Source organism: Nannobrachium achirus, assembly GCF_963921795.1.
Source record: "Nannobrachium achirus genome assembly, chromosome: 14".
In the NCBI taxonomy this organism is placed as follows: Eukaryota; Metazoa; Chordata; class Actinopteri; order Myctophiformes; family Myctophidae; genus Nannobrachium; species Nannobrachium achirus.
The window spans coordinates 8,120,765-8,145,921 of record NC_137821.1 but is presented as its reverse complement, the minus strand read 5'-3'; the positions used below and the strand labels follow the sequence as shown (position 1 = coordinate 8,145,921).

The 25,157-nt window shown below is 43.2% G+C and overlaps 1 protein-coding gene across 1 annotated transcript in view; it reads left to right on the top strand.

Annotated features, from left to right (window-relative positions):
* Positions 1-25,157, top strand: part of mllt3 (MLLT3 super elongation complex subunit) — a gene marked incomplete at its 3' end in the record, with an annotated part of 127,820 nt that overhangs the window by 70,406 nt on the left and 32,257 nt on the right. Inside the window, 2 exon segments of the mRNA XM_080742221.1 lie at positions 5,824-6,146; positions 7,183-7,609. Coding sequence (XP_080598347.1) covers positions 5,824-6,146; positions 7,183-7,609 — 750 coding nt within the window.

The following is a 25,157-nucleotide window of genomic DNA, read 5'->3' as shown; positions in this document are numbered from 1 at the left end:
GTGCGCAGGGGTGTCGCTCCAAATTCTGGGCCCTGGGTACAAGGATTCACTGTGGGGCCCCTGTGCTTTAACTATTGAAAAATAGCAGATATACAAGCTCACAGCGCGGCACCGAGTGCCGCGCTGCGAGCTTGTAGATCTGCTATTTTTGAAAAAAAAAACATGTTTCGATGTCAGTGGAGCTCAAACCTTTTCATGTGCTGGACCCCCAAAAATGGTATGTATTTGGCCACGGACCCCCCATCTCAAAATATTTAGTTCCAGGGACCACCCAGAAGCAAAATTTGAGTTACAAATGTTCGCTTAAAAAAATACACATATTCAAAGATTTGCACACATTTTCACGACCTTTTCAAAAATAGCAGGTCTACGAGCTTGCAGCGCGGCACTCGGTGCCGCGCTGCAAGCTTGTATATCTGCTATTTTTCAATAACTAAACTAAAGTATAAAATAATTAAGGCCCCCTCCAACACCTTGGGCCCTAGTAACTCAGTCCCACTTTCCTCCCCCTTGTGACGCCCCTGTATGTGTGTGAGGAAGAAGAAGGGGGAGGGGCGGCGAGGGAGTGGAGAGAGACTTTACTTTTTAGTGTGAGTGAGTGGGGCCGGCAGCTTTTACATCCTGGGGTCGCGGGGGGTCAGCGGTGCATGGATACGGGGGGCCCCCCTCAATGAAAGGTTTTTTAGAAGGTGCTTTAGGGCCAGCTCGTAACAACCGGACCCGCCGTCTAGACTGCTTAATGGCTTTACTGCATCGATGAAATATTGACAAGGGAGGTCCCGGAGGCATGACCCCGCGAAGGAGCGGCCCCCCCACCACCACCACCCTTCACCCTCCCACCCTCTCCACCCATGCAGTCCCTGTCCACTGCCAACACACTTCCTCCCTCCTAGTTTTTGACGGCAGATTTTGATATAGTTTTTTATAGTTATTGTTTTAATGGCTGAAATGTATTCAATGCCGAAGTGGTTAATGTATGTTTTATAATAATTAAAAGCCAAATCTACAAAGTAAAGGTCTTTGCACACTGCTGCGTTTTTCGTTGCGAAATGCGTTTTCGCAGAGAGAGAGATAGAGCAAGCAAGGGACCGAGTGGTGCACGAAACGGGCGGCAGTGTGCAAACGTGACTGACATAACGTGAGGTTGATTTTGTTTATTTGCGCGCTCCGAAATTCACTCCGATATTCGGCCCGAAAAACACAGCAGTGTGCAAACACCTTTACTTGTGCGTTTTTCAAATAATTGTAGTGGAGTTAAAACTACAATGTTTTCCTCTGATACGTATACTGTATACTGTGGTGTAGAAGTAAAAGTACTGAAACCTGGAAACACTTGAAGTAAAAAAAGACAGTAAAAAAAGACAAAAACGCCTCAAAAGTTTGAATAAATGTACTTAGTTTCTTTACACAACTGAAACCCGGTGTCCATATTATTGGGCTTGTTTTGGCTTGTTATTCGAGGTTAGATTTGGCTTATTTCTCTCGCTAGACTTGGCTTGTTTTTGGGTTGTTTTTTGGAGGTGGATTGGCTTAATTCTCTCACGAGGGCTGTGTTAATTTTGTCAAAAAAGGTTTGTCAAAAGTTGGTTGACAAAAAATGTTTTGTCTACTACCTATTTTCCCTGACGAAACGAAATAAAGGGAGGGACAAGTGGTTGCGCTCTGAAAATAGCAGATCTACAAGCTCACTGTTTTCAAGGCATGCATGCAACCACGGGTCCGCATCAGTGTGCCGACAGGCTGGTATTCCGACACTAAAACTAACTCTAACCCTAACCCTAAACATAACCTCAGTAACTGCGACGAGTAACTAACCTGCCGACGCTAGTCGGAAAAGCGGCCCATCGGCATCTTGAGCGGACCCCGCAACCACGTCACATCAAGGCCTGACAAAATACATTTTTCGTCAACAAAAACAGCTGTACATTTAGTAGACTAAAATGTCCTGATATTTAGTCGACTAAAACTAGCCCAACAATAAAACATTTCAGATGACCAAAACTTGTAATTGAAATTGTATTCAAAAGACTACGAATCAAACCAAATCAAATTTTACACCGCACAAGAGTTGGCAGCACACAGGCCCGACGTCGTGCCACTTCTTCCTTGTAGGTTTGCGGAATTGCAGTGCATGTGAGTCTGTTTGAAAGGTTCTATAGCTGCCCCCTCCGCTCAGCATACATACAACTGGACCCATAAAAGAAAAGGGTTTGATCTTTTTTGTGAGGCTATTGATAGGCCCTGGAGGAGAGTGGTGTAGAGAGAGAGAGACACCATTTCTGTTTCTTTTTATGTCCTCACAGTGAGGAGGATGATAACACATAACTGCAGGGTGTTGTCTTTTATTGAAAGATGGAAGGGATTAGTAATCCTTTCCTTTTAGCCTCACCAGAGCCTCACACCATCTCTGCCCTTTACAGAGAGAGAGAGTGCTTCATTCTGGCATCCGTAGCAACAGTTGAAAGCAACGAGAGAACCGTTTGTGTCAGCGCGAGGAAGCTGTTGTTACGTTGCTGTCGTGGCAAAAAATCTCCAAATCCTACATTTTCTTTTATCTGTAAATTAATGCCCTACTTGATCATACTACATTCAAAAGCACAACAAGCTTGTTTCGAGCTTGTAGATCTGCTACTTTTGATACTTTTGTTTTGACGAATTTGAATCCTGGAAAAGTGAGACGATTTGCACTTCCATTTCTGCTAAGCAGGCTTCCCTAATTTGACTCGACTTTATTGATTTCCAGGAATGTTTACGCCTGTGCAAATATTATTTCCTTTGGCACAGGGGTGAAAATGGAGGTAGGGAAAAGAAGTGACAAAACATTCATTTGTTATTTTTCTTTAGATTTGTCAGAGCTTCTGAACATCATGGGAGCTCAGGTCTCTCACATGGTTTTAGATCTTTTTTTGTTGCCAGGAGGTGTGTAACTATTTAAGACCTAGACATATGAGGTTTATAGCGCGCCACAAAGCCAGAATGTCTTGTGCAATGTGCGTGACTAAACGCCAATAAAACCCAAATAGGTAATACTTTATATGAGGCAGTTTAAATTGAAATAAAGTTGTCTTGGCTTTTAAGTTTGAGCTCAACCTCATTGCACCTGTCAGCACGTTATCATTAGGGGAATCCCAGCTCCCCCCTTAGCTCAGTGGGGGGGGGGGGATAATTCCCCTTTGGATGAGCGGTAGATGTTAGGTTCCTATGGGGGAGCTTCTATCCGAGTTAGAATCCAGATAGGTTGCGTTTCGGGATTGCACCATAAGTCTGACATCTCATTACTCTGATGGTAGTTAAGGTCAAGGTTAGGGTTAAATTTAGGTTTAGTCATAGTTTTAATGAGGTTAGGGTTAGGGTTAGGTTTAGGTACTGTTGGAACAATGGGACGTCGGATCATTGACATGGCACCTTATACGTTCATACTACAGCTGTCGTGCCGGTGTTGCAGATTAGCAGATTTATAAGATCACAATGTGTCGCACAGCAACGCAATGTGAAGTTATAGATTTGCTGTTTATTAAGTCCTGTTGTAATGGCATTTGGCAGGTTTATTCTGAAGTGTCCTTGTAAAACACAGAGAGAGAGAGAGGGAGGAACTGCTGAAGCTCGGTTTATGTTACTGCTTTGCCTATTTCTCACCTCAAATGTTTTCACATCACATTTTTATAAGTTTAAAATGAGAATGCTTGTAATGCACCATAAATGGTAAATGGTGCATTTATATAGCGCTTTTATCCAAAGCGCTTTACAGAGATTGTGCATTACATTCACCCATTCACGCACACATTCATACACCGGTAGCGGAGGAAACCATGCAATCACCGGGAGCAATTAGGGGTTCAGAGCCCAAGGACCCTTCGACATTAACTCAGGGGGAGCCCGGATTCGAACTGGGAACCCTTCGGGAACCCTTCGTGCTCTAATAACGGTTTCTCTACCCCTGAGCTATGCCGCCCCCACCATATAACCGAGTAGCTGCCCAACAGTGACTCCATGATGATATTTCTTATGTCTTTGAGCCTTCCTAATTTTGAAAGCTGGGAAGGGATCATGTACTTTAACTTTCATATAGGAGCTACACAGTGGAACAGCCTTGAAACCTGAGGTCTTTTAAACGGCAGACTGAAGCCTATCTATTAGAAAGGGTTCCTCTATGGTCGAGGAAAAGACGATGAAGCGCTTGTTTTTATGTATGCATCTTACGGTCATTCGTTTCTTAACTTATTAACTGTTGCTGGTGAGAGGAACGACAATGGAAACATGTCTCAGGACTTCATTGTGCTCATCCTCCAACTGCTGTGGGTTTTTATTGCATTTCAAATAAATCAAATCAATAATAGGAGATACGCCCGCACATCGCGCGCTGCCAAACTGCTCAGTACAGGGTGGATGTATTGAAGGAGAAGCAGGTCTGATGACCTCCTCCAGGTACGCCTGAAGAGGGGTCATCATCGACGTGCTCTTGTGTGCCTACTACTGCTCTTCAAGCCTTTATCCTCGCTGTGCCAAAGTTTCTCTCAACAAAATGAAACAAATCCAAAAGTTTTCAAACAGTTCACAGGTCACCACAATGTGGAATTGTTTTTAGAATTTGTTTTACATTGTTTAACTTTTATATCTCACATATACAGTGTATGCCTTTTATTAGTTTCCAATTCTTAGACGTAATTTATTCATAACAGTGACGTTGTTGAATTCCATTGTATTGTACTACTTGACGACACTGCAAATGAGTTTAACACATTTTGAGAATAAATAAATCTTGTAGTAATTAAAACATTAGATGCCGTTGATTACAATGATTTAATCGCTACGTTTTTTTCCTTATTTCGGAGGCTCAGAGTAAAAGTAATCAGAGTAAATGTAATCAGAGTATTCCAGGTTTTTCCCCGCGATTGTATTTTCTTTCACTCGGAACAGAAAAATTACAATCGCGGCCATCAGTGCTTTTCTTAATGGTCGGTAGAGAAGGGCTTGTTTTAAACCTGAAGGTGATCTGGAGTTAGATTACAAGATAAATCCACTTTTGTGAATATCATAAAACTGTCCTGAATTGGAAACCGGATTTCCTGATCCCGTTATCTCCCTTTGCATTGTGGGAATTCTCAGTCCCGGCAGCCCCAGACAGCAAGCTACGGTTTATGCCGTGAAGCCGTGTGTACACATTTTTACAGTCTATGGGTTGGTTCCCTTGACGCATCACTGTGACATCACAGGTGATATCAGAGGTGACATCACCTATGTAAAAGTCCATATATGGGTATTCCTCAGAATCCCTTTTATGCCCATATATGAAGATCCCTGATGTCATCGATATATACAGTATCACTGGCCAGATGGCCAAGACATGGCCCATATCTTTGTGGCTGCTTCAGATAGGGATCTGGGCATAACATATTTTGTATGTTGTACTCTAACAGAATCCCTTTTATGCCCATATATGGAGATCTCTGATGTCATCAATATTAAGCCCATATCTAACAGGACTTCATATGGGAATGCCCATATATGGAGGAAGACACCCCATATATGTGCGGCTTGTTCAGACAGGGATCTCCATGTACGTATGTATGGGCATAAAAGGGATGTACTATATACAGTACATGGATCTCCATATATGGGTAACTGGTCTGATATACATCACTGGCCAGATGGCCAAGAATTGGCGCGACCTCAGCCTTGGTCGCATGTCGCCCTGAGGCGTCTTACTAGTTATAAAACCCTGTCAACGACATGGGTGACATCAAAAAGTTTGACGAGTGCACGTGTCGCTGGCATCCGCTGTGTTAATGAATATTTGTTTTGTTTGTTTCTTCCCCTTGACAGGACGGCAGCTCCAAGGGCGGCGCCCTGCTCACCACAACCACCAGCACCAACAGCACCAGCTTCTCCAAGCTCCACAAGCCCTCCAAGGACCACAAGGACAAGAACCCCTCCTCCAAAGACTTGAAAGAGCCCAAAACAAGTGCCTTCAGAGACTGCAGCGGGCCCCCCGCCCCGCCTCACCACCGGGGGGAGCCCGGCAGCAAAGCCCCCAAAGAACCCTCCTCCTCCTCCTCCAGGAAACCCAAAGAGAACCACCAGCCCGGGCCCGTTCGCGACGCCAACAACCCCAAGATGGGCTTCAAGGAGCCTCGCTCCATATCCAAGTGAGGCCTGGCAACACATACTCCTCAGTTTTTCTTTCAAAAACAAAAACAATGTAAAAACGTAAATCAGGGATGGGCAACTTTGATGATGGAGAGGGCCACTACATTTTCACACTCACTCCAGAGGGCCACAATGCATATACATAGCAAAAATAGCTGGTCTACAAGTAAGATCGGCTATTTTTGAATTGGAATCCCGAAAAGTAACTTTTTATTCTTCTTTCATTTTAAAATTTCAAATGCATTTATATGTTCTTATGTTAACTTTATGGACTTAAATACAAATACATTGGACATAAAAAATACAATAACATTTTAATACTAATCATTTAGCTACTAATATAGACTGAAGTAATTTAAAGTTGGTCATTTTTCCATGTTTGGAATTGTACAGCTGAAATCAATAACATATCAGTACTCCAATATTAACCTGCGGGCCGCATTAAGTGAAGGTGGGGGCCGCATGTGGCCCCCGGGCCTCCAGTTGCCCATGTATGCACTAAATAATCAGAATTGGCAGATCTGCAAGCTCTAAAACGCTGTGCAAAGCGCAAATTTCGAGCTTGTCGATCTGCTATTTTTGATACTTTTGAATTTGAACCCTGCAAAGTAACAGTTTTGGACATCCACCCGACAGAGATAATATACAAAACAAATAAATAATAATTGTCAAAGTGATCTTGTAGATTGTCCATGTTTGTTATTATTTAAAGTATACATTAAATACAGTATATGGCTTGTTTTGTCCCATTATTATTAGGATTTATTTTTCAATAACGTATTCTTTTTTCATTATCAGTCATTTCTGTGTATATGTAAGCTCCTTTTAAACTGATTCACAAATCAGACTAGGATTGGGCCTAATAAAAACGTTTCAGATTTTTGGACCTAACAAAAAAGATTTGAAAAAAATTGAAAAAAAGAGCATGAATTGTTGCATTTATCTCTGACTTAATGTAATTTGCTCGAATAAAAAACATTTGAAACGAAAAAAGATTTCAGTCCTAAAAATTGTATTCTACTTGAATCCATACAGCCCCATATCCAAGGACCACCGGACGGAGGGGCCGGGGCCGGGGGCCCACCACGGAGGAGGGCCGGGGGGCCCCCTCGGCAAGCGCCCGTCCGGGGGCCCGCCGGGCGCGACGACGCTGGACAACGACAACAGCGGCACCACCAACAAGAAGCGGAAAAAGGGCTTTGTGGATTTATCAACCGGCAAGTCCACTCAGGGGTCCTCGGACCACCACCACCACCATCACCATCACCACCTTCACCACCACAAGGATAAAAAACTGCTGAAGGACAGAACCCACCACCAGGGGGTGCAGATGGGTAAATTGTGGGCGGACGGCGGCGGTGTTGGCGAGGAGGCGGAGCTCCGTAGGAAGTCTCAGGGGGCGGGGCCTCTGCTGTTGGACCCCAACGACTCTGACATGGAGGACATGTCCACCAAGTCTGACGTAAGTCACCCTCTGATTGATTGATTGATTGATTTGTCTGGTGTGTTGGTGAGCGTCCCAGACAGTTTTTAAGTTGTTTTAATTTGCAGCTGGTGTTGCAGTGCATACAGCCCTGCTACAGTACGAACACACTGGGTCAAATATTGGAGCGGCAACCACCGCTCAAAGAGCCAGAGGTTTGTTTCCATTGTGGTCCATTATTAGCGCCATTGACTCGAAAAGGCGTCAATTGGTTTTGTCTCAGTTGGCTTCCGTGGCCGGGTCCTTCAAAATAACTTTATTTTTTCCTGTATAAAACTTTCTTAATTTGTTGGCATTTTTCTATATTGTCTCATTATGTTAAAAACTGTTAACTTTCAGGATTCAAATTGTAGAAAGCTCAAAACACGTTGTGTTTTCGATCTTGTAGATCTGCTTCTTTTGATGCTTTTGTATGATCAGGTAGGACGTTAATTTACGAGAAAAAAGAGATAAGAGGTTTCTGCCGCACATCAAGGATAATATCATGTTTCATGTGTTGGTGGTGTATAAGGATAGGTTGTTTAGGACGCTCATGTCTGACTGCAGCTCTCAAGTCTCATGTTCTTCTTTGTGGTCCAAACACCATGTCTTCCCCGGCCCCGAAATAACCACAAAGTATGAGTTACTGTTACAGAGCCGTCGTCAGTGCTGCTTTATCTGAGCAGCCTTCAGCAGTGTGATGTTTCTCCACAGCGTGTGGTACTGGATACTGTGTGTGTGTGTGTTTTGATTTGAATGCCACGAAACAAAAACAAAACTGAGAACTTTGCTGAAGTAAAGTATCTAGAACGATGGTGTCATTTGAAACGTCTTTGTCGTCTCACTGTGGCTTCAGGCCGTGCCTCTCGACGAAAGAGGTGAATAGAGGGGGGAAAAAAGAGCAAACTAAGTACCGATTGAAAGGCAGAGTTTATTTTTTGTTAATGGTTTACATCATGGATGTCAAACTCAAATGCACAGGGGGCCAACATTTAAAAAATGGTACAAGTCGAGGGCCGGACTGGTTCAATGTTTATTTAAACGCAGGCTTTCGGTCACAGGCCCTCGATACGCGCCAATGCACTAGCAGTGCATTGTGGGACTTGTAGTATTATGGTGGTGCGTGTGTAACCGAGTGACTCATTGCCTCAGCCTGATGGCATCAAAAGTATAATATCTCCCCCTGTCCATAGGGATATCCCTTTGGTCTGATGGGTAAGAAGATGTTGGACTTTCATGCGGGAGACAATGTGGAAGACCCCTGATTAGGCTGAATGAGTTTATGAGCTAAATTCAGTAGTGTCTTAGGCTTGGTGAGGGGTATCCCTTAGTTTTTGCCTCTGGGCTGGGGGCACCGCCTCCTATTTTGTGTGCGCGACAGGAACTTGTTTTGTCTCCTCCCCTTTCTTAGTCCACTTCCTGCTGGGTGCTCCTGTGTCTTATCTGTTGCTACTAACAACAACACCACATGTTTAGTCTAGTGCAGGGGAGCCTCGGAAACCCAGGCTTTTTTTTAGTGCAGGGGTTCCCAAACTTTTTTGGCTCAGGGCACCCCTATAAATATATATTTGGTTTCATCCGAGGCACCCCTACATTATATTCATAATTTACACTCCCAGGCCAGCACCTTATATGTATAGCATATTTTAGCGATTTATGTTGTGAGGAAAACTTTTAGATAATAGACACTTTGGTTAGAATTGGCTGAAAATGTCTATACTAAATATATATATTTAATATAAATTCCAATTCCAAATATTATCAAATTATCTCGGGGCACCCCTGGACTGCTGTCACAGCACCCCAGGGTGCCCCGTCACCCACTTTGAAAAGCTGTGGCATTGAGAGATTCAATTAAAACTGATAAATTGTCTCAGGTATAAAATATTGTATCAAATAGGACTCTCTGTGGTCTAATGCATATCAACCACCCACAGTAATGCCATGGTTGTAAAAGTCACATGATGGCCATGCGTGACAGGATGCCCTTGTTAACGAAGGTCTGCTGAGCTCATGGGGTGGGTGGTGTAGTGGGGTGGTGGTGGGTGGTGTAGTGGGGTGGTGGTGGGTGGTGTATTGGGGTGGTGGTGGGCACCAATAAACCTGCTGTGGTGTCTGCAGCTGCAAAGGGCTGCCTTTGTCTGGGTGGGCTAGACAAGACCTCCTGGACCAAATGCACTCCTTTTTCTTTTGTCTTTGTGGCGATTTGTGACGGCTTTTTTTCTTGTTTATCACAGAAGTCAGGAATGCGACATAACAGAATGTATACAATATTATTGTACTTAAAGTCGGTATGGTATCATTATCATATCATCCCCACTGCACTGGCAGTCACGCTGTCTGACAAGGAGGAAAGCTTGTCTTTGTGGCGATTAGTGACGGCTGTTGACAGATGATTTTCTTTAGTTTATCACAGAAGTCAGGAATGTGACATAACGGAATGGATGCAATATCCATTGTACTTATTAAAGTCGGTATGGTATCATCTCCACTGCACTGGCAGTTACGCTGTTTTAGGGTGGAGAAAATGATTTAACAGAGCTTGTAGATCAGGTTTGGTTTAAGATAGCTTGTAGATCAGGGTTGATTGAAGAGAAAAATCTAAAAATATAAATAGAATGTTTGCAAGTCTTTGAATAGTCAATAGTCAATGCATTCAATATTGCCCCTATTCTATAAATCCTTCTTCTAAATCAGTGGTTCTCAAACTTTTTCATGACAAGGACCCTCTCAAAATACGTTGTTCCAGGGACCCCCCAGTAGCAAAGATTTGAGTTACAAAAGTTTGCTTTGAAAAATATATCTTCAAAGATTTTCAAAGATATATATTTTCAAGATTTTTCAAAAATAGCAGATCTGCAAGCTCTTTTTTTTTTTTTATGTAGGAAACATTTACTTGCGACCCTTTAAAATTGGTCCGCGACCCAATGATGGGTCCCGGCCCACTTTTTGAGAAACTGTGCTCTGGATCATTCTGTGTCTTCTTATTATCTTCATTCATCATTTTGTTAAGATGGTTCTCCAGTAGCGTTGCATGTCCTGCCGGCGCAGGAGAAGAGGAGAGGCTATACATTTAAAGAATACACGTATTTGTGAATCCAAAGGCAGGCTTTTTCAGTGGCGTCAGTTCAGAAAAAGCTAAGGTATGGCAACATGACTGGTGTCTTACCAGTCATGTTGCCATACCTTATCAACAGGCATGACAAGACATTTATTTTAAGAAGTACATTTTATTTTTCCCCACGTTTCTATGGTTTCTTTGGCTAGATATGGCAGCCTGGAACGGTTGTTCAAGTGCAGCTAAACTCTGCATGTTAGTAAACACCCCACAATTAACAATAATGCATTGCACCTGTGCAGCTGACCTGTACCTGGGAATACACCTTTCTGTCAAGATGGGGAGAATAAAAGTGTGGAGAATATAAGTGTGGAGAATATAATTATAATACTGTGTTAAAGTGACCATTTTGTTAAATTTTGCATTTGTAGTTAGAGACATTCATGGATTTATATTTAAAAGTAACTTTTATTCCCCCCCCCCTGGACCCAGGGTATGGCAGCTGCATACCCCTGCCATACCCAATTGACGCCCCTGGGCTTTCTTCTTCTTTTTTCCCCTTTCACAGAGGTTGCCAGGTCCTCACATGTTTGGTGCAGGAGAACTTGCTCATAAAGTCTGGGGAAGGGAAAGGGGAAAGAGGGGGAAGGGGGTGTTTTTTTCTTTTTTAAGCCAAAGAGAGACTGGACGAGACAAGACAGATTTATGGTTTTACAACACCTGAGGAGAATGGAGCAGAGCGGCCCATGAATAGACACAGTTCAACCTCTAATCCTTTAAAGTCCAGGCTAATGAAAGGGAGGGGGTTGAGGAGCGCTGAGGGAAGAACCACTCACGTTTGTCACTTTGGTAGAAAGTATGTAGAAAATCGCCATGTAGAGTTACAAGTAGAAGTCCTCTATGTGCCTGTGGTTCTCAACCTGTGGGTTGGGTATATGCACATTTCTAGTGTCAATGTGTCAATTTAAGGACTTTTTAATACCTTTAAAATGAAAAAAATAAACATTGGTCAAATTGTCAAATATCTGAGGCAGAAATTGTGAAAATAGCCGATCTACACGCTCGCAACGCGAGGCGAACCGTGTTACACAAAATGTAACTCTTACTCTTTGCACACTGCTGCGTTTTTCGGGCCGAATATCGGAGTGAATTTCGGAGCACGCAAATAAATAAATCAACCTCACGTTATATCAATCACGTTTGCACACTGCCGCCCGTTTCGTATTTATTTTCGGACCAGGGGGGAGGTGGCCCCAGTTAAAATGGGAAAATCCCAGTTGGGCGCTGTCCCAGTTGGGCGAACAATTGTCCAATGTAATTATTGTCCACGACATTGCAAGCGGAGGGCAGTGGACCTTGGTCCTGCTCTTTGCGTCCGAGCGCCGCAGGCGCGAGTGCCCGCGAAGAGATACGAAGCCGTGGTGAATGCAATCGTTATATTTATGGCCTGGGCAAGCTCACGATAACCGCATGAATGGGATGAAGATCGCTTGCTTTACAGTCTGTTCGCCCAACTGGGACACCGCCCAACTGGGACTAGCCCGTTAAAATATGATTATTTTGGGGGTAACGGCCTGAAAAGGTTGAGAACCACTGCTCTATGTATGCAATATTTTACTTCAGTTTAAAGCACCAACGTATTGTCAATACTTATAAAATACTTATAAATCTCGATCTCCGTTTGCACGCTGCTAAGGAAGTCCTGTTGGGTTGAAACGCGTCCACTGCTTCGTCCGTGGAGCGAAAAGGACATTTATTTAGCTGGCTATTTTCTAAGTTTCACTGTTGAACCGTGCTGCACCTTCTCACTGTTGTTTAATCAGTTTAATTCTTTCAGTTCTGCTTTGCATGCGACCTAACGTTTGCCAACGAGTCTGTGCCCCTAAGATATAGATGCAGAATGGATAATCTGCGCTTCTGGGGGTCCCTGGAACAAACTATTTTGAGATGGGGGTCCTTGACATGACAAAGTATGAGAACCACTAATATAGCAAGCAACATACATTTTTTTTTTTTTTCTCAAACTTTGTCATGTCAAGGACCCCCATCTCAAAATAGTTCGTTCCGGCGACCCCCAGATGCGCAGATTTGAGTTAAAAATTTTCATTCTAGATTTGGGTTTTGGGAATATCTATTCTGCATCTAGCTTAGGGGCACAGACACGTTGGCAAACGCAAGGTCGCAGTTTTGCCCCATGGGGACCGGGGGGGGGCTTGTTCATTTCCCACAGTGGTGTTGGTGTCTGGTGTTGCCTCTGGGTGCGCGGTGGGGGGCTGTTTTGCTAGGTGTGTGTGGAGGGGCAGGGGGGTCTACGGTCTCCTCTACACTCTCATGGTTACATTACCACTCACAGGGGTCCAGAGTGCAGGTCTGCTGTCCCATAATGAGGGGGGGGGGAGGGGGTGTCCACCGGGGGAGGTGTGGGGCGAGTGGAGACAAATGCCAGTCGCCTCTCGCTCACTTCCCGCGGCTAACAGCAAGCTAGCAACGCCGGTGGCCCTAGGGAGCTGTAGCGCCCCGGCTATAGTCTCCCCACCCTCCCACCCTGGTGTAAAGCAACGTGTTGCGAGGCGTTGTGAGCATGTAGATTTGCTATTTTCACAATTTCTGCCTCTAATATTTGACAATTTGGCACAATTAGGTATTACAAAGTCCTTCAATTGTCACTTTAGAAATGTGCAGATACCCTCTATACACTTAAACTTTATGTTGGTTTGTTTACTGTTGAGTGAGAACCCCCCCCCCCCCCCCCCAGAACCACTGGTGTAAAGTAACGAAGTACACTACTTAATTACTGTAAGATTTTGAGGTATTTTTTTACTTTAGTGGTGTATTTCCAATTTTTTAGCGGTGCTAACGGCTCCTACATCTGTGTACATCTTGTGTGCATATCCGTATGTCCGTCCGTATGTCCGCAAAGCTTGGCACTGGCCAAGCTTCGCTGGATCATATTTTCCCTTTACTTCCACTACAATTATTTGAAAACATTGACTAGATATTGATTATTATTACATATTCCGGCTGTTTGAAAATAGCAGATCTACTACGAGCTCACACATTGCTCATTATGCGACCAGGGATGTAGTGGGGGGGGAACTCGGGGGTACGGAGTGCCCACACTTCTCTCAAGTCAAGTCAGTTGATATTATATTTTCAGGTCGTTCTGACCCAGCAATTGGTTGAAATAGGCTCGCCAGCCATGCTGAAATGAGCATGACTAACAGCAGATGGTAATATAAGATTTGAAAATGGATTAATTAATTGTAAATATCAGTTGTGGAGCTATTTTGCATGGGAAGTTTGGCTGATGATCCGGTCATCAAATTATTGGTTGAGAACCACTGGTCTAAGGCTATTTCTGCTGCCGTGCAGACCCGTTTTAAGCCAGCGAAAACGTTATGTGCACGCCCACGGACGCACGTGCGTGCATGCGCATGGGGAGTGCCCACACTTCCAAATTTAGCACTACAACACTGTACGCGACGCATTGTGAACTTGTAGATCAGCCATTAAAAAAATACAATATAGATTTTACATTTTGAACAATGTGTACTTTTACTTTTGGTACTCTTAAGTATATTTTGACGACACTAAAAAATAAATAAAAATAATACTCAAGTGCATTTTGAATATGGGACTTTTATCTACATTGCTGTGTTGCAGGCACGTGCATCAAAAGGGGGCTTGAGCCCCTGCCCTTTTATGCATCTGTAAAAAGTGCCCACTCCAGACCATGAATGTAGTTTTTAACTGAAATAACTGAAAGCAGCATTCAAGAGAATTGCCTTGTCCATGGTTAGTTCATTGTGAAGCACCGGAAATAGCCGACCTCCAAGCTCACAATGCGTCGCAGTTGTGAGCTTGCTATTTTCGATATTTTCTTCAAAAGCCCCTTTTTAGAAATGTCAGCCCCTGCTCTAACATTCTCTGCACATCCCTGCTGCGTTGATACTTTTACTTAAAGTAAAATCATGTGAGTACTTCTCCCATCACTGCGGCTCACACACACACACACACACACACACACACACACACACAGACACACACACACACGCACACTGAGCCTCACGTGTGGTGTGGAGTGCTTTGATTTTGATCTCTCTGGGGGGGGGGGGGGGGGGGGGGTTCCGTTTGCACGTGGAGGAGGGTGAGAGAGAGAGGAAATGTGGAGTAGGTGATGACACCACGGGAAGTCAGGCGTGCGTCGCTTTTTCAGTGAGACAAGCGTTTTGTTTTGGTGTGGTGTGCAGGGATGTGCTTGGCTCCTGATTCAGCCCGGGAAAAAGAGTTGGAGAGGCCCTCATTGCGCGCTATAGAGAGGGAGATCTCTCTCTCTCTATAGCACTGCTGCTGCTACTCAAAGATTTACCATTTCAGATCATGACAAGTGACAAGCCAGTGGGCCAATTACATGAGTTATATTTCGTCGTTGTCGGGTGGAAACCTTGTATGTCCAAAACCGTTTGTTTTGTATTTATCATTTTAAAAATGATTTAAACGAGTGAAAACAGCAGATCTACAAGCACCGCGAGGCGTTGTGTGCTTGTAGATCTGCTGTTTTCACTACTTTTGTGCGACGGCCTTGTATGATGAAGCGGGGCTTTGCTTTGCGAAAAAATTTACAAATTTGAAACTTGGAGATACAAGGTTTCTGCCCGACAGTGACAATTTACTTTGTTGGCCGCCCAGCCCCCAAAATGGAACGAAGGCCAACATTTTATTTCGTTATTTTTCCTAATGGCCGGCCTGGACCGGCCAGGAATGAACGGGAGTTGTCCCGCTTTTGGCCAGCACGTCCCTGGTGGTGTGATTGGCTCCCGCCTTGCCGTGCCAAAGCCATGCGGGTCTGAACCCAGTGATCTGTCACCTCTCTGTTGCATGGCTGTGTGTTTCATTCAAGGTTTTCCTACATAGTGTGGAAACTAAGGAAAGAGAGTATAGAATTCAGGGCTGTTGCGTTTCAAGTTTTTATTTGATGTTTAACACAATCACCGGCAGCTATTAATTCACTCATCGAATGTACAGATCATAGAATTGTTGTTATTATACGGTTTAGACTGATGATACTGTAGATTCTTGGTTTATCTACGATACTAGATTATTACCTCATGTTGTCCTTGCTCACTGTAAGTCCCTGGATTAAGAGTGTCCGCTAAATGCCTACATTGTAAATTGATGCATTTATTAGAAGATATTTTGGGGGCTTTTCTGACTTTCCTGGCTGTTACGGTGGAGAGTGACAGGAACTAGGGTAGGAGAGAGACATGGATTGAGTTAAGACCCGCCTCGCGGAAACGCAAGTATGAACTTTCAAGTATGAAAGTGCGTATGAACGTTAGTGCTGCTGGCTCAAGTGCAAAGCAATACTGTACCTACTACCTACCGATCCATTACAATAATACACACAGCATAATACGCCCAAAGCCATGTCCAAACTATAACAATTTAACTGATAATTAGTAAGAGTTTTTATTTTGAGCACAGTATTGACAAATTGATAGCTTTCTCAGTACGTTTTTCTCTTTAGCAAAGTTACAAAGTTTTCCCTTTTTTAAGCACAGTACAAAGTAAGTTTAATCATTATTATTTTTTGCACAGTTTATTTTGAGCACTGTAGTGACAAATTAATAGCTTCGCATTGCGCAAATGCAGGCTTTTCTCAGTACAAGTTTTAAGATTGTCTTCATGCCTTTACTAGGTCTGACTTTATCCACCCTCCATGTGTCCGGCAAGGATTTCAGCCACTCTGGAAGTCCTTTGTGTGTTGAGGAAACACGCTTAAAGGCCTGTACAGGGCTCGGGAATCGAACCCCAGACTCGCTGCCAGGCCACATTAGAGCTTATATTTGGTATATGCCTTAAACGCTAGGCCATTGGTGCTCCTTACAGGACTTGATTAATGCTCTATAATGCACTGTACACTGGGATGCTTGGGACAGATTCACATTGTTAGGTAATATACAGCGGTCGCTGCAAAGCCTTTAACTATGAGAATCACACACAAAGAGATGGAACATTTACAGTATTTATGTCCCCAAACATGTCAACGTGTCCCCGTGTTCAAACGAGGTGTCACCGCCTGAATGGACCCACGATGTCCGGCTGAAAAGACGCCTCATTTTCCTTTCGTCATTTAAGTACAGCCCCTGCTGACTTTTTATCCTAGAGTAAAAGCAGCTATAATACCTGTCCTGCTTTCAAAATGTTACTTGAGTGAAAGTAGGCCTACTAAAGTATTTGTCAATAAAAACATAAAAGCCCCCCAAAAAATTGTATAAAAATAAAAAAATACTTAAAATGCCAAAGTAATACTACTCATTATGAATGAGCACTATTACACACTTTTTTCTTTCTTTCTTCTTAAAGGGATATTTCACTTTAGAAAAAAAACGTTTGTAATTTTATCGTCTAATTACAGTAGGCTTTTGTGAAAACCCTGGACCTGGTTTTTAAGTTGCTTGATTCAGTATTTAAAGATTTGATGTAAATGTTATCAGGCCCTCCCAAGCCCAGGGTCCCTCCCCACACACACCCATTGTAACTTCAAACTCCATTTTAACCATGATAGATTCATTAACTCGATAACTTTTTTCATTTATTTTGTAATTTCTTTTTTTTGTATTTAATGTTTTTTTTTCATTTTCCCAAAGAATTATTACAAATAAATGAAAAAAGTTATCGAAAAAACACGGCCTGCTCACTCACGTATTAGGAGGGTAGGAGGGTCCCTGGAAGGGGAGGGCCTGATAACATTTACATCAAATATCTAAATATTGAATCAAGCAACTTAAAAACTGTCCAGGGTGTTCAAAAAAGTCTTAAAAACAAAGAAACAAAGAAACAAAAAAAAGACATCGTCAAGATCACGACATATCGAGACTCTTAAAATGTGTTACGTGATTGCGGTATGTTATGTTTGTAGGAAATCATGTTAAATCTGTAAAGTAACTAGTAGCTAAAAGTTGTGGAGTACAATATTAGTATTGGATTACAATATTCTGATTTGTAGTGGAGCAGAAGTATTTCGTCTCTCATATTATGTCAGAAACTGTTACTTTTCAGGATTCAAACTCAAAAGCGTCAAAAGTAGCAGATCTACAAGCTCGAAACGTGTCGCTTCACGCCACGTTTCGAGCTTGCAGATCTGCTACTTTTGACGTTTTTGTGTGACGCTGTGGTATGATCAAGCAGGGTGTTGATTTACGAGAAATAAACCCCACAAAGTTAGAACCTGGAGATTTATTTGAGGTTTCTTCGTAACATTAACAATAAAGTATATTAAAAAAACATGAGATACTCAAGCAAAGTAAAGTACCAGTACTTGTAGTGAACGTCCACAACAGTGTCGATTTCGTTGACTAAAACTATAACGAAAAATGTTTGTCGACTGCGTTTTTTTCACTGACGAAAACTAAATAAAAACTAAATAAAAACTAATGTGATGACTAAAACTAAGACTAAATATATTGACAATTTCGTCAACAAAATAAAAACTAGATTAGGGAGGGACTAGTGGAGAAGAGAGTCATTTTATGTTTGGCTGCTCTCAAGTGTTGCGTGCTGAAAATAGCTGATCTACAAGCTCACAACGCGATGCGTTGTGAGCTTGTAGATCGGCTATTTTCAGCACGCAACCAAGTGTAAAATCAGCCATTACGATGCCATCCAGGCCTGCCAAAATACATTTTAGTTGACTAAATCAACTGTAGATTTAGTCGCCTAAAATCTTATGATAATATAGTCGACTAAAATTTGACTAAAACTAAAACTGTTCAGGCGACTGAATTATTTCTAAAACTAAAAGACATTTTATTCATAAGACTAAAACTAAATCTAAATTTGCTGTCAAAAACAACACTGACTCGTCCACAACTTTCCAAGACTTAAGTTCTGCCCCCCCCCCCCCCCCCCCCCCCCCCGTTCCTTCCTGTGTTTTTGTGCCTGGACGGAGCGGTCAGAGAAAAAGAGATTAATGCCGGCAAACAAGCACTAAAAACCCCGCCGTCCTTGAAGACAGGAGAGAGGAGCTGCTTTGGTGGCTTTTTTAGCGACGGCAGGACAAAAGAGCCCTAAAAAAGACTGAGTGCTGCCCAGATTTACGAGGCTGTGAAGAAGCCTGTCTCGTAAAACCAACACGCCAGCTGTGTGCTGTTACCTCCGCTGCTGCTGCTGCTGCTGCTGCTGCTGGGGCCGGCCGGGCGGACGCCATTGATGTTGATGTCGGCATGGGCTGCCTTTTTTCTCCCTCTTGGTTCTCTCTCTCTCTCTCTCGTGCGTGTGTGTGTGTGTGTGTGTGTGTGTGTGTGTCTGTTTGCTAGTAGCCTCGGGAACCCAGGCTTTTATTTTGGCGATCGGAAAAAATAAAAAGTGTGCTAGTGTTAACCCATTTAGGCCTGATACTATTGAATGCTTTACTATAGAAAAATAGCAGATATACAAGCTCACAGCGCGGCACCGAGTGCCGCGCTGCGAGCTTGTAGATCTGCTATTTTTGAAGAATCGTGAAAATTTGAATTTTGACCCGATTCTATGAGTGTCTTTTGAATCCTTCAAAGGTTTTTTTGAAAGACCCTATGTTTCTATGTCAGCAATCTGGCTATAGCCATCGTCAAAGAAAAGGTCCTTTTCACTTAACTGGAGCTCATTCTTGAGACCACTATGTCAGTGGTTCTCAAACTTTTTCAGGTCAAGGACCCCCAAAATGTATTTGGCCACAGACCCCCTTCTCAAAATATTTAGTTCCAGGGACCACCCAGAAGCAAAATTTGAGTTGCAAACGTTCGCTTTAAAAATACATATATTCAAAGATTTGCTCTAATTTTCACGACTTTTCAAAAATAGCAGATTTACAAGCTCACAGCGCGGCACCGAGTGCCGCGCTGTGAGCTTGTATATCTGCTATTTTTCAATAGTTGAAGCCCTCCACAAGTATAGTGGAATTTGAGAAACGGAAATTGCGAGGACCGCTTTCCTGCTCTTCACAAGAAAAGAGTGTTGTTTTAGCGTTAACGTTTACGATTGGATAAAACAATTCAGGTTAGGATTAGACATCTAGAAGTTGGGTTTAGAGATTAGAGATGGATGTATGCCTGATGTTTGCTTAGTTGCGTGCTGCAGTGCGTTGCAGCGCTGTGGCGCTATATCCTACTAATAAACTACCGAATGTCTGTCTGTCCGATGTCTGTCTGATATACACGCATGACGCATCACTGATACGAAACAGTGCCCAAATTTGGAGATAACAGCACTGATACCGCAGCCTGTACTGCGCATGCATCTCCGCCATGGTAAAGCCCTTTGCACACAGGCGCGTTTATCCGCACGGATAAAACGGACAATTTTTTTTTTTTAAAGAAAACAATGATTCTCTACGACCTCATGCACACCGGATCCGAATTAGCCATGCGACGAGTGGCTGCGGCCGTGCGTTTTTTTCTCGGTCGAACCCAGTTCGATTTGTGCGTCTTGTCGCATGCGGTAAAAAACTCATCACTCCTTTTATGACTCCATTTGGGATCCGCAGCGCCGATTCCGCACAGCATTGCATACCAAATCCAATGCATTTTATTCATGCAGCAAACGAAAAAAACGCAACTGTCCTGTGTGCAAAGGGCTTAACAGCTGCATGCTGAAACAATGCCCAAATTTGGAGATGACGGACATCACTGACACGTCTGGGTTCTCCAACGTTACTTCTGACTGAGACTCCTACATTCGATCCCTCATATACTGTGCACACCCCATAACCCAAACTGCACATAATTCGGAGCACTATATGTTCGAAACGGGGCAAGGACTAGTCTGATATAATTCTTCTAATTAGGAAAAGATTCAGGTTATGATTTAGCATTAGAGCTTAAGTTCAGGGTTAGGGTTAGTTTGACCTGATTTATCTCTCAGCAATACATCATCAATACTACACATCGTCATCCATATAGGAGAGGTTAGCATGGTTTAAACCTATGAAATTTGACCGCAGTATTTCAATGTTTTGCAATGAATTGGTAAAACCTTTGCGAAAGTAGCTGTAATTTATCCAAGTGTAATTGAATTAAAGTGGAGTTCACTCTCTCTCTCCTTTCTCCAATGTATCTACTGGGTTTTTATTCTTTCCTTTTATCTTTATGTGGGTGGGGGGGGGGGGGGGGGGGGGGGGCTAGCTCGTTAAGTTCTCTATAGCCTCCTGTTGTCTTTGTTCACCCCTTCCCCTCGGCTGTCTTTTATTTTGTTGTTGTTTTGGTTGGTTCAGTTTGTAACAGAAAGACCAGTCCAGTACGTTAAGGAATAATGCTGACGCATCTTTAAAGAACAAAAACACTGAAATCAAATGGTTATTATTATATTTGTGTAAGAATGGACCTTTAAGATTGAGTTAAATTGACACAAAAGGGATCTCAATGTAAATAAGCCTTCGGCTTTCCCAAGCGTATCCTTTCAGTTGACCTTGTACCAGTGAGTGAACTGTACCTTTTCCTATGAAAACTATGAAAAGACTTCAATCAGTCAATCAAAACACTTTGAGGTTTTCACAGAGTAGACATCATTATTATTTATTCGATGCTGAGTCAGTCAGTCTGGTCCTCCTCATCTTATTTGGGGATTTCTTTTTAGATGTGTCAGACGTCATAAATTAACAGAGGATGCAGTGTTTCTCAGCTCACAGACTTGGCACCGGAGGAGCTGCTTAATAGACCTACGGTCTAGAAGAGCTCTAGAAGTGATTGTCCAAAACTGTCAACTTTTCAAATATAGCTTAAATGCATCGCTTCACGCTAGTTTCACCGTCTCAAGATTTAGAAAGAAATGATATTTTTGTAGTACAGATCATGTAATAATAGTGTTAACTCATATGCTGCCATTTAACAATACCTTCGTACTCTTTAACTGCCATTCGTCTCCATAGACTTCCATGTAATTCATAGTGCACGGATCATGCACACCCATGCCTAGATAATGCACCACGTGTGTCCACATTGCTCACAGCTTTCAAACAAAAAAATCCGAATGGAAATCCGTTCAGGCATTCATGAGATAGCAGCCATTATGTTTTACACTGTTGTGAGCTTGGAGGTCTGCTACCTGAGTTGTATGGGGGTTGTATGGGGGTTAAACAAGCAATTTCGCGATCGCTATCATGCCTACTAACGTTTTTGGGGTCCCAAAACATTTTTTGAATTTTTTTTTTTTTTTTTTTTTTTTTCAAAATGGCGGAAATTCTCGGGTTCCTCGGGCGTGGCAGGGAGGGACATCGCGAAATTCTCGGGTTCCTCGGGTTTGGCAGGGTATGAGTTAAGCCCTTTGCACACAGGCGCGTTTATCCGCACGGAAAAAACACGACAATTTCATTTTTTAAAAAGAAAACAATGATTCTCTACGACCTCATGCACACCGGATCCGAATTAGCTGTGCGACGAGTGGCTGCGGCCATGCGTTTTTTTTCTCGATCGAACGCAGTTCGATTCGTGCGTCTTGTCGCATGCGGTAAAAAACTCATCACTCCTTTTATGACTCCTTTTGGGATCCGCAGCGCCGATTCCGCACAGCCTTGCACACCAAATCCAATGCGTTTTATTCATACAGCAAACGGAAGAAACGCAACTGTCCTGTGTGCAAAGGGCTTTAAGCCCGATCGAGAAAAAGACGCACGGCCGTAGCCACTCGTCGCACGGCCAATTCGGATCCGGTGTGCATGAGGTCGTAGAGAATCATTGTTTTCTTTTTAAAAAGTGAAATTGTCCGTTTTATCCGTACGGATAAACGCGCCTGTGTGCAAAGGGCTTTAGCATGGTATAAACACAGCATGTAGGCAGACAATCAATTACAGGGAGGGGAGCCAATATCACTATTACTAAAACGGGTCAAACTAAGCAACACAGGTAAGAAAGTAAAAAGACAAGGCCCAGGAATAATTCAGAAAACTCTTTGTTAAAAGGGTAGGTTTTCAGTCCGTTTTTAAAAACATCCGTGGACTGTGGGGCTCTCAGGTGTTCGGGGAGGGCGTTCCACAGACTTGGGGCTGTAAGGCAGAAAGACTGGTCACCCATGGTGCGGAGATTGGTGTCGGGGATGAGGGGAAATGAATTGGTATTGGAAGAGCGGAGGCTTCGAGTGTCTGATTTTGGTTTGAGGTGGGATCCATAGATAAATGGTAAATGGTGCATTTATATAGCGCTTTTATCCAAAGCGCTTTACAGAGATTGTGCATTACATTCACCCATTCACGCACACCTTCATACACCGGTGGCGGAGGAAACCATGCAAGGCACCAACCAGCTCACTGGGAGCAATGTGGGGTTCAGAGTCTTGCCCAAGGACCCTTCGACATTAACTCAAGGGGAGCCCGGATTCGAACTGGGAACCCTTCGGGAACCCTTCGTGCTCTAATAACGGTTTCTCTACCCCTGAGCTATGCCGCCCCAGATGCACTGGTGTGGTGAGGGAAATCTTATATTGAGTCCTGAAGGCGATGGGGAGCTGTGTGTGTGTGAATCTGTTTATTCTTGACTTTTAACCTCTGGTACAAAAGAGAATCGATCCAGTCCATAGGTTGTCATGCACATGACATCACACGCTGAGCTGTGATTGGTCTATTTTTGCGGGGACTTGTGATGCTGCAAACCCAGTTTAACAGACAGCTGGCCCCCTCTCCGCACCACCTCGTACCACACCACACCACACCACACCACACCACACCTACACCATGCTTTTAAAGATTTGTTTTTGGGCTTTTTGCCTTTATTGGATAGGACAGTAGACTGACAGGAAATGGGGGAGAGACAGGGAGTGACATGCGGCAAAGGTCGGTCGGATCGGGAATCGAACCGGCGACGCCGACAGGCATTGATGCCGAAATGGCAATGCCTATATGGTATGTGCCCGGTCCACTAGGCCACCAGGCACCCCTACACCATGCTTTTAAAACTATATTTTTTGTATAAATATATGCTCAAAATTGAGTCTTAGACAGGTTTTAACCCTCAACAAACACTCTGACCATTCCTTTTGTTTGTTCTAGCTCTACTATAATGAGGCTCTCCAGCTGCAATACCAAAACGGCCTCTGTTTGCTCAGGGGCGCATCTAGTGGGGTTTTTCCACTGAAAAAAAAAAGTTTTTGGGAAAAAAAGATTTTTTTTGAAAAAAAATGTTTTGATTTTTTTTTTTACGGGAATCCGTGTGACGTCACACGGATCAACTCTCAGAACAGCACTGTTCTGAGAACCCGTGGAAAGCTTTTCATCTCTGTCTTCCCAAAACCAGAGAAAGACATAATTGTCAGAAATAGGACTTTGTGAGGATAGAAGGTGCCAGTGGGACCCCAAAAAAAGGTTTTAAAATAGAAAAAGTGAAAATTCATGGTGTAGGTCCTTTAACAGACAGCTGGCCCCCTCTCCAGCGCCACCTAGTAATAACAGCACACTTTCATTTCACCCATTTAGACCGTCTACGCATTATTATTTTATTCTTTAACCATTGACAAATAGCAGATATACAAGCTCGCAGTGCGGCACCGAGTGCCAGCTTGTAGATCTGCTATTTTTTTTAAATCTTGAAATTTTGACCCGCTTTTGACCTGATTCTATACAGTAAGTGTCTTTTGCATCCTTCTAAAGTTTTTTTGAAAAACCTATGTTTCTATCTCAGTGGTTCTTAAACCTTTTCATGTGAAGGACCCCCAAACTGATATGTATTTGGCCATGGACCCACATCTCAAAATAGTGTTCCAGGGACCCTCCAGAAGCAAAATTCGAGTTACAAACGTTGCTTTAAAAATACATAATATTCAAAGATTTGCACACATTTTCATGTCTTTTCAAAAATAGCAGATCTACAAGCTTGCAGCGCGGCACCAAATGTGAGCTTGTATTTCTGCTATTTTTCAATAGTTAAAGCATTCAATAATTCTAGGCCTAAAGCGTCATGGATGACCTGCTGTATCATAAGCTATGGTGTCGGGTTCCTGCCAGTAGATGTTTATACCATCCTGTAATGAATAGTAATTCTCAGTGGCTTCCTCAGAAAATAAATCAAAACCACGGCACGGCTTTGGAAAAATGGTCGCGGGCAGTGATGTCAAGCATAATATTAATATTGTCTCCGTCGTGTAGAAACCTTGTATGTCCACCGTTACTTTTCCGGATTCAAATAAAAAAAAAATCACAAAAGTGGCAGATCGAGAAGCTCGAAACGTGTCGATTTGTTCACGTAACCTCCACCGCCTGTCAGTCCGTCAGTCAGTCAGTCAGTCCGTCAGTCAGTCTGTCTGTCACATCACGTCACACTTTTGCCCTACTCATATCTCCGCCATCGTTGCCCCTATCCATGTGAAATGTTCCACACACACTCCTTGTCTGCCAATCCACCAGGGACCCCCGCAGCTCCAGTGACCCCCAGGGACCCCCGCCAAAAAGCAAAAAAACTACCAAATGACGCCCCAAATTGGCTGCTCACCGCGTTGTTCTGCCACAGCCAAAGAGTTGTCTACACACAT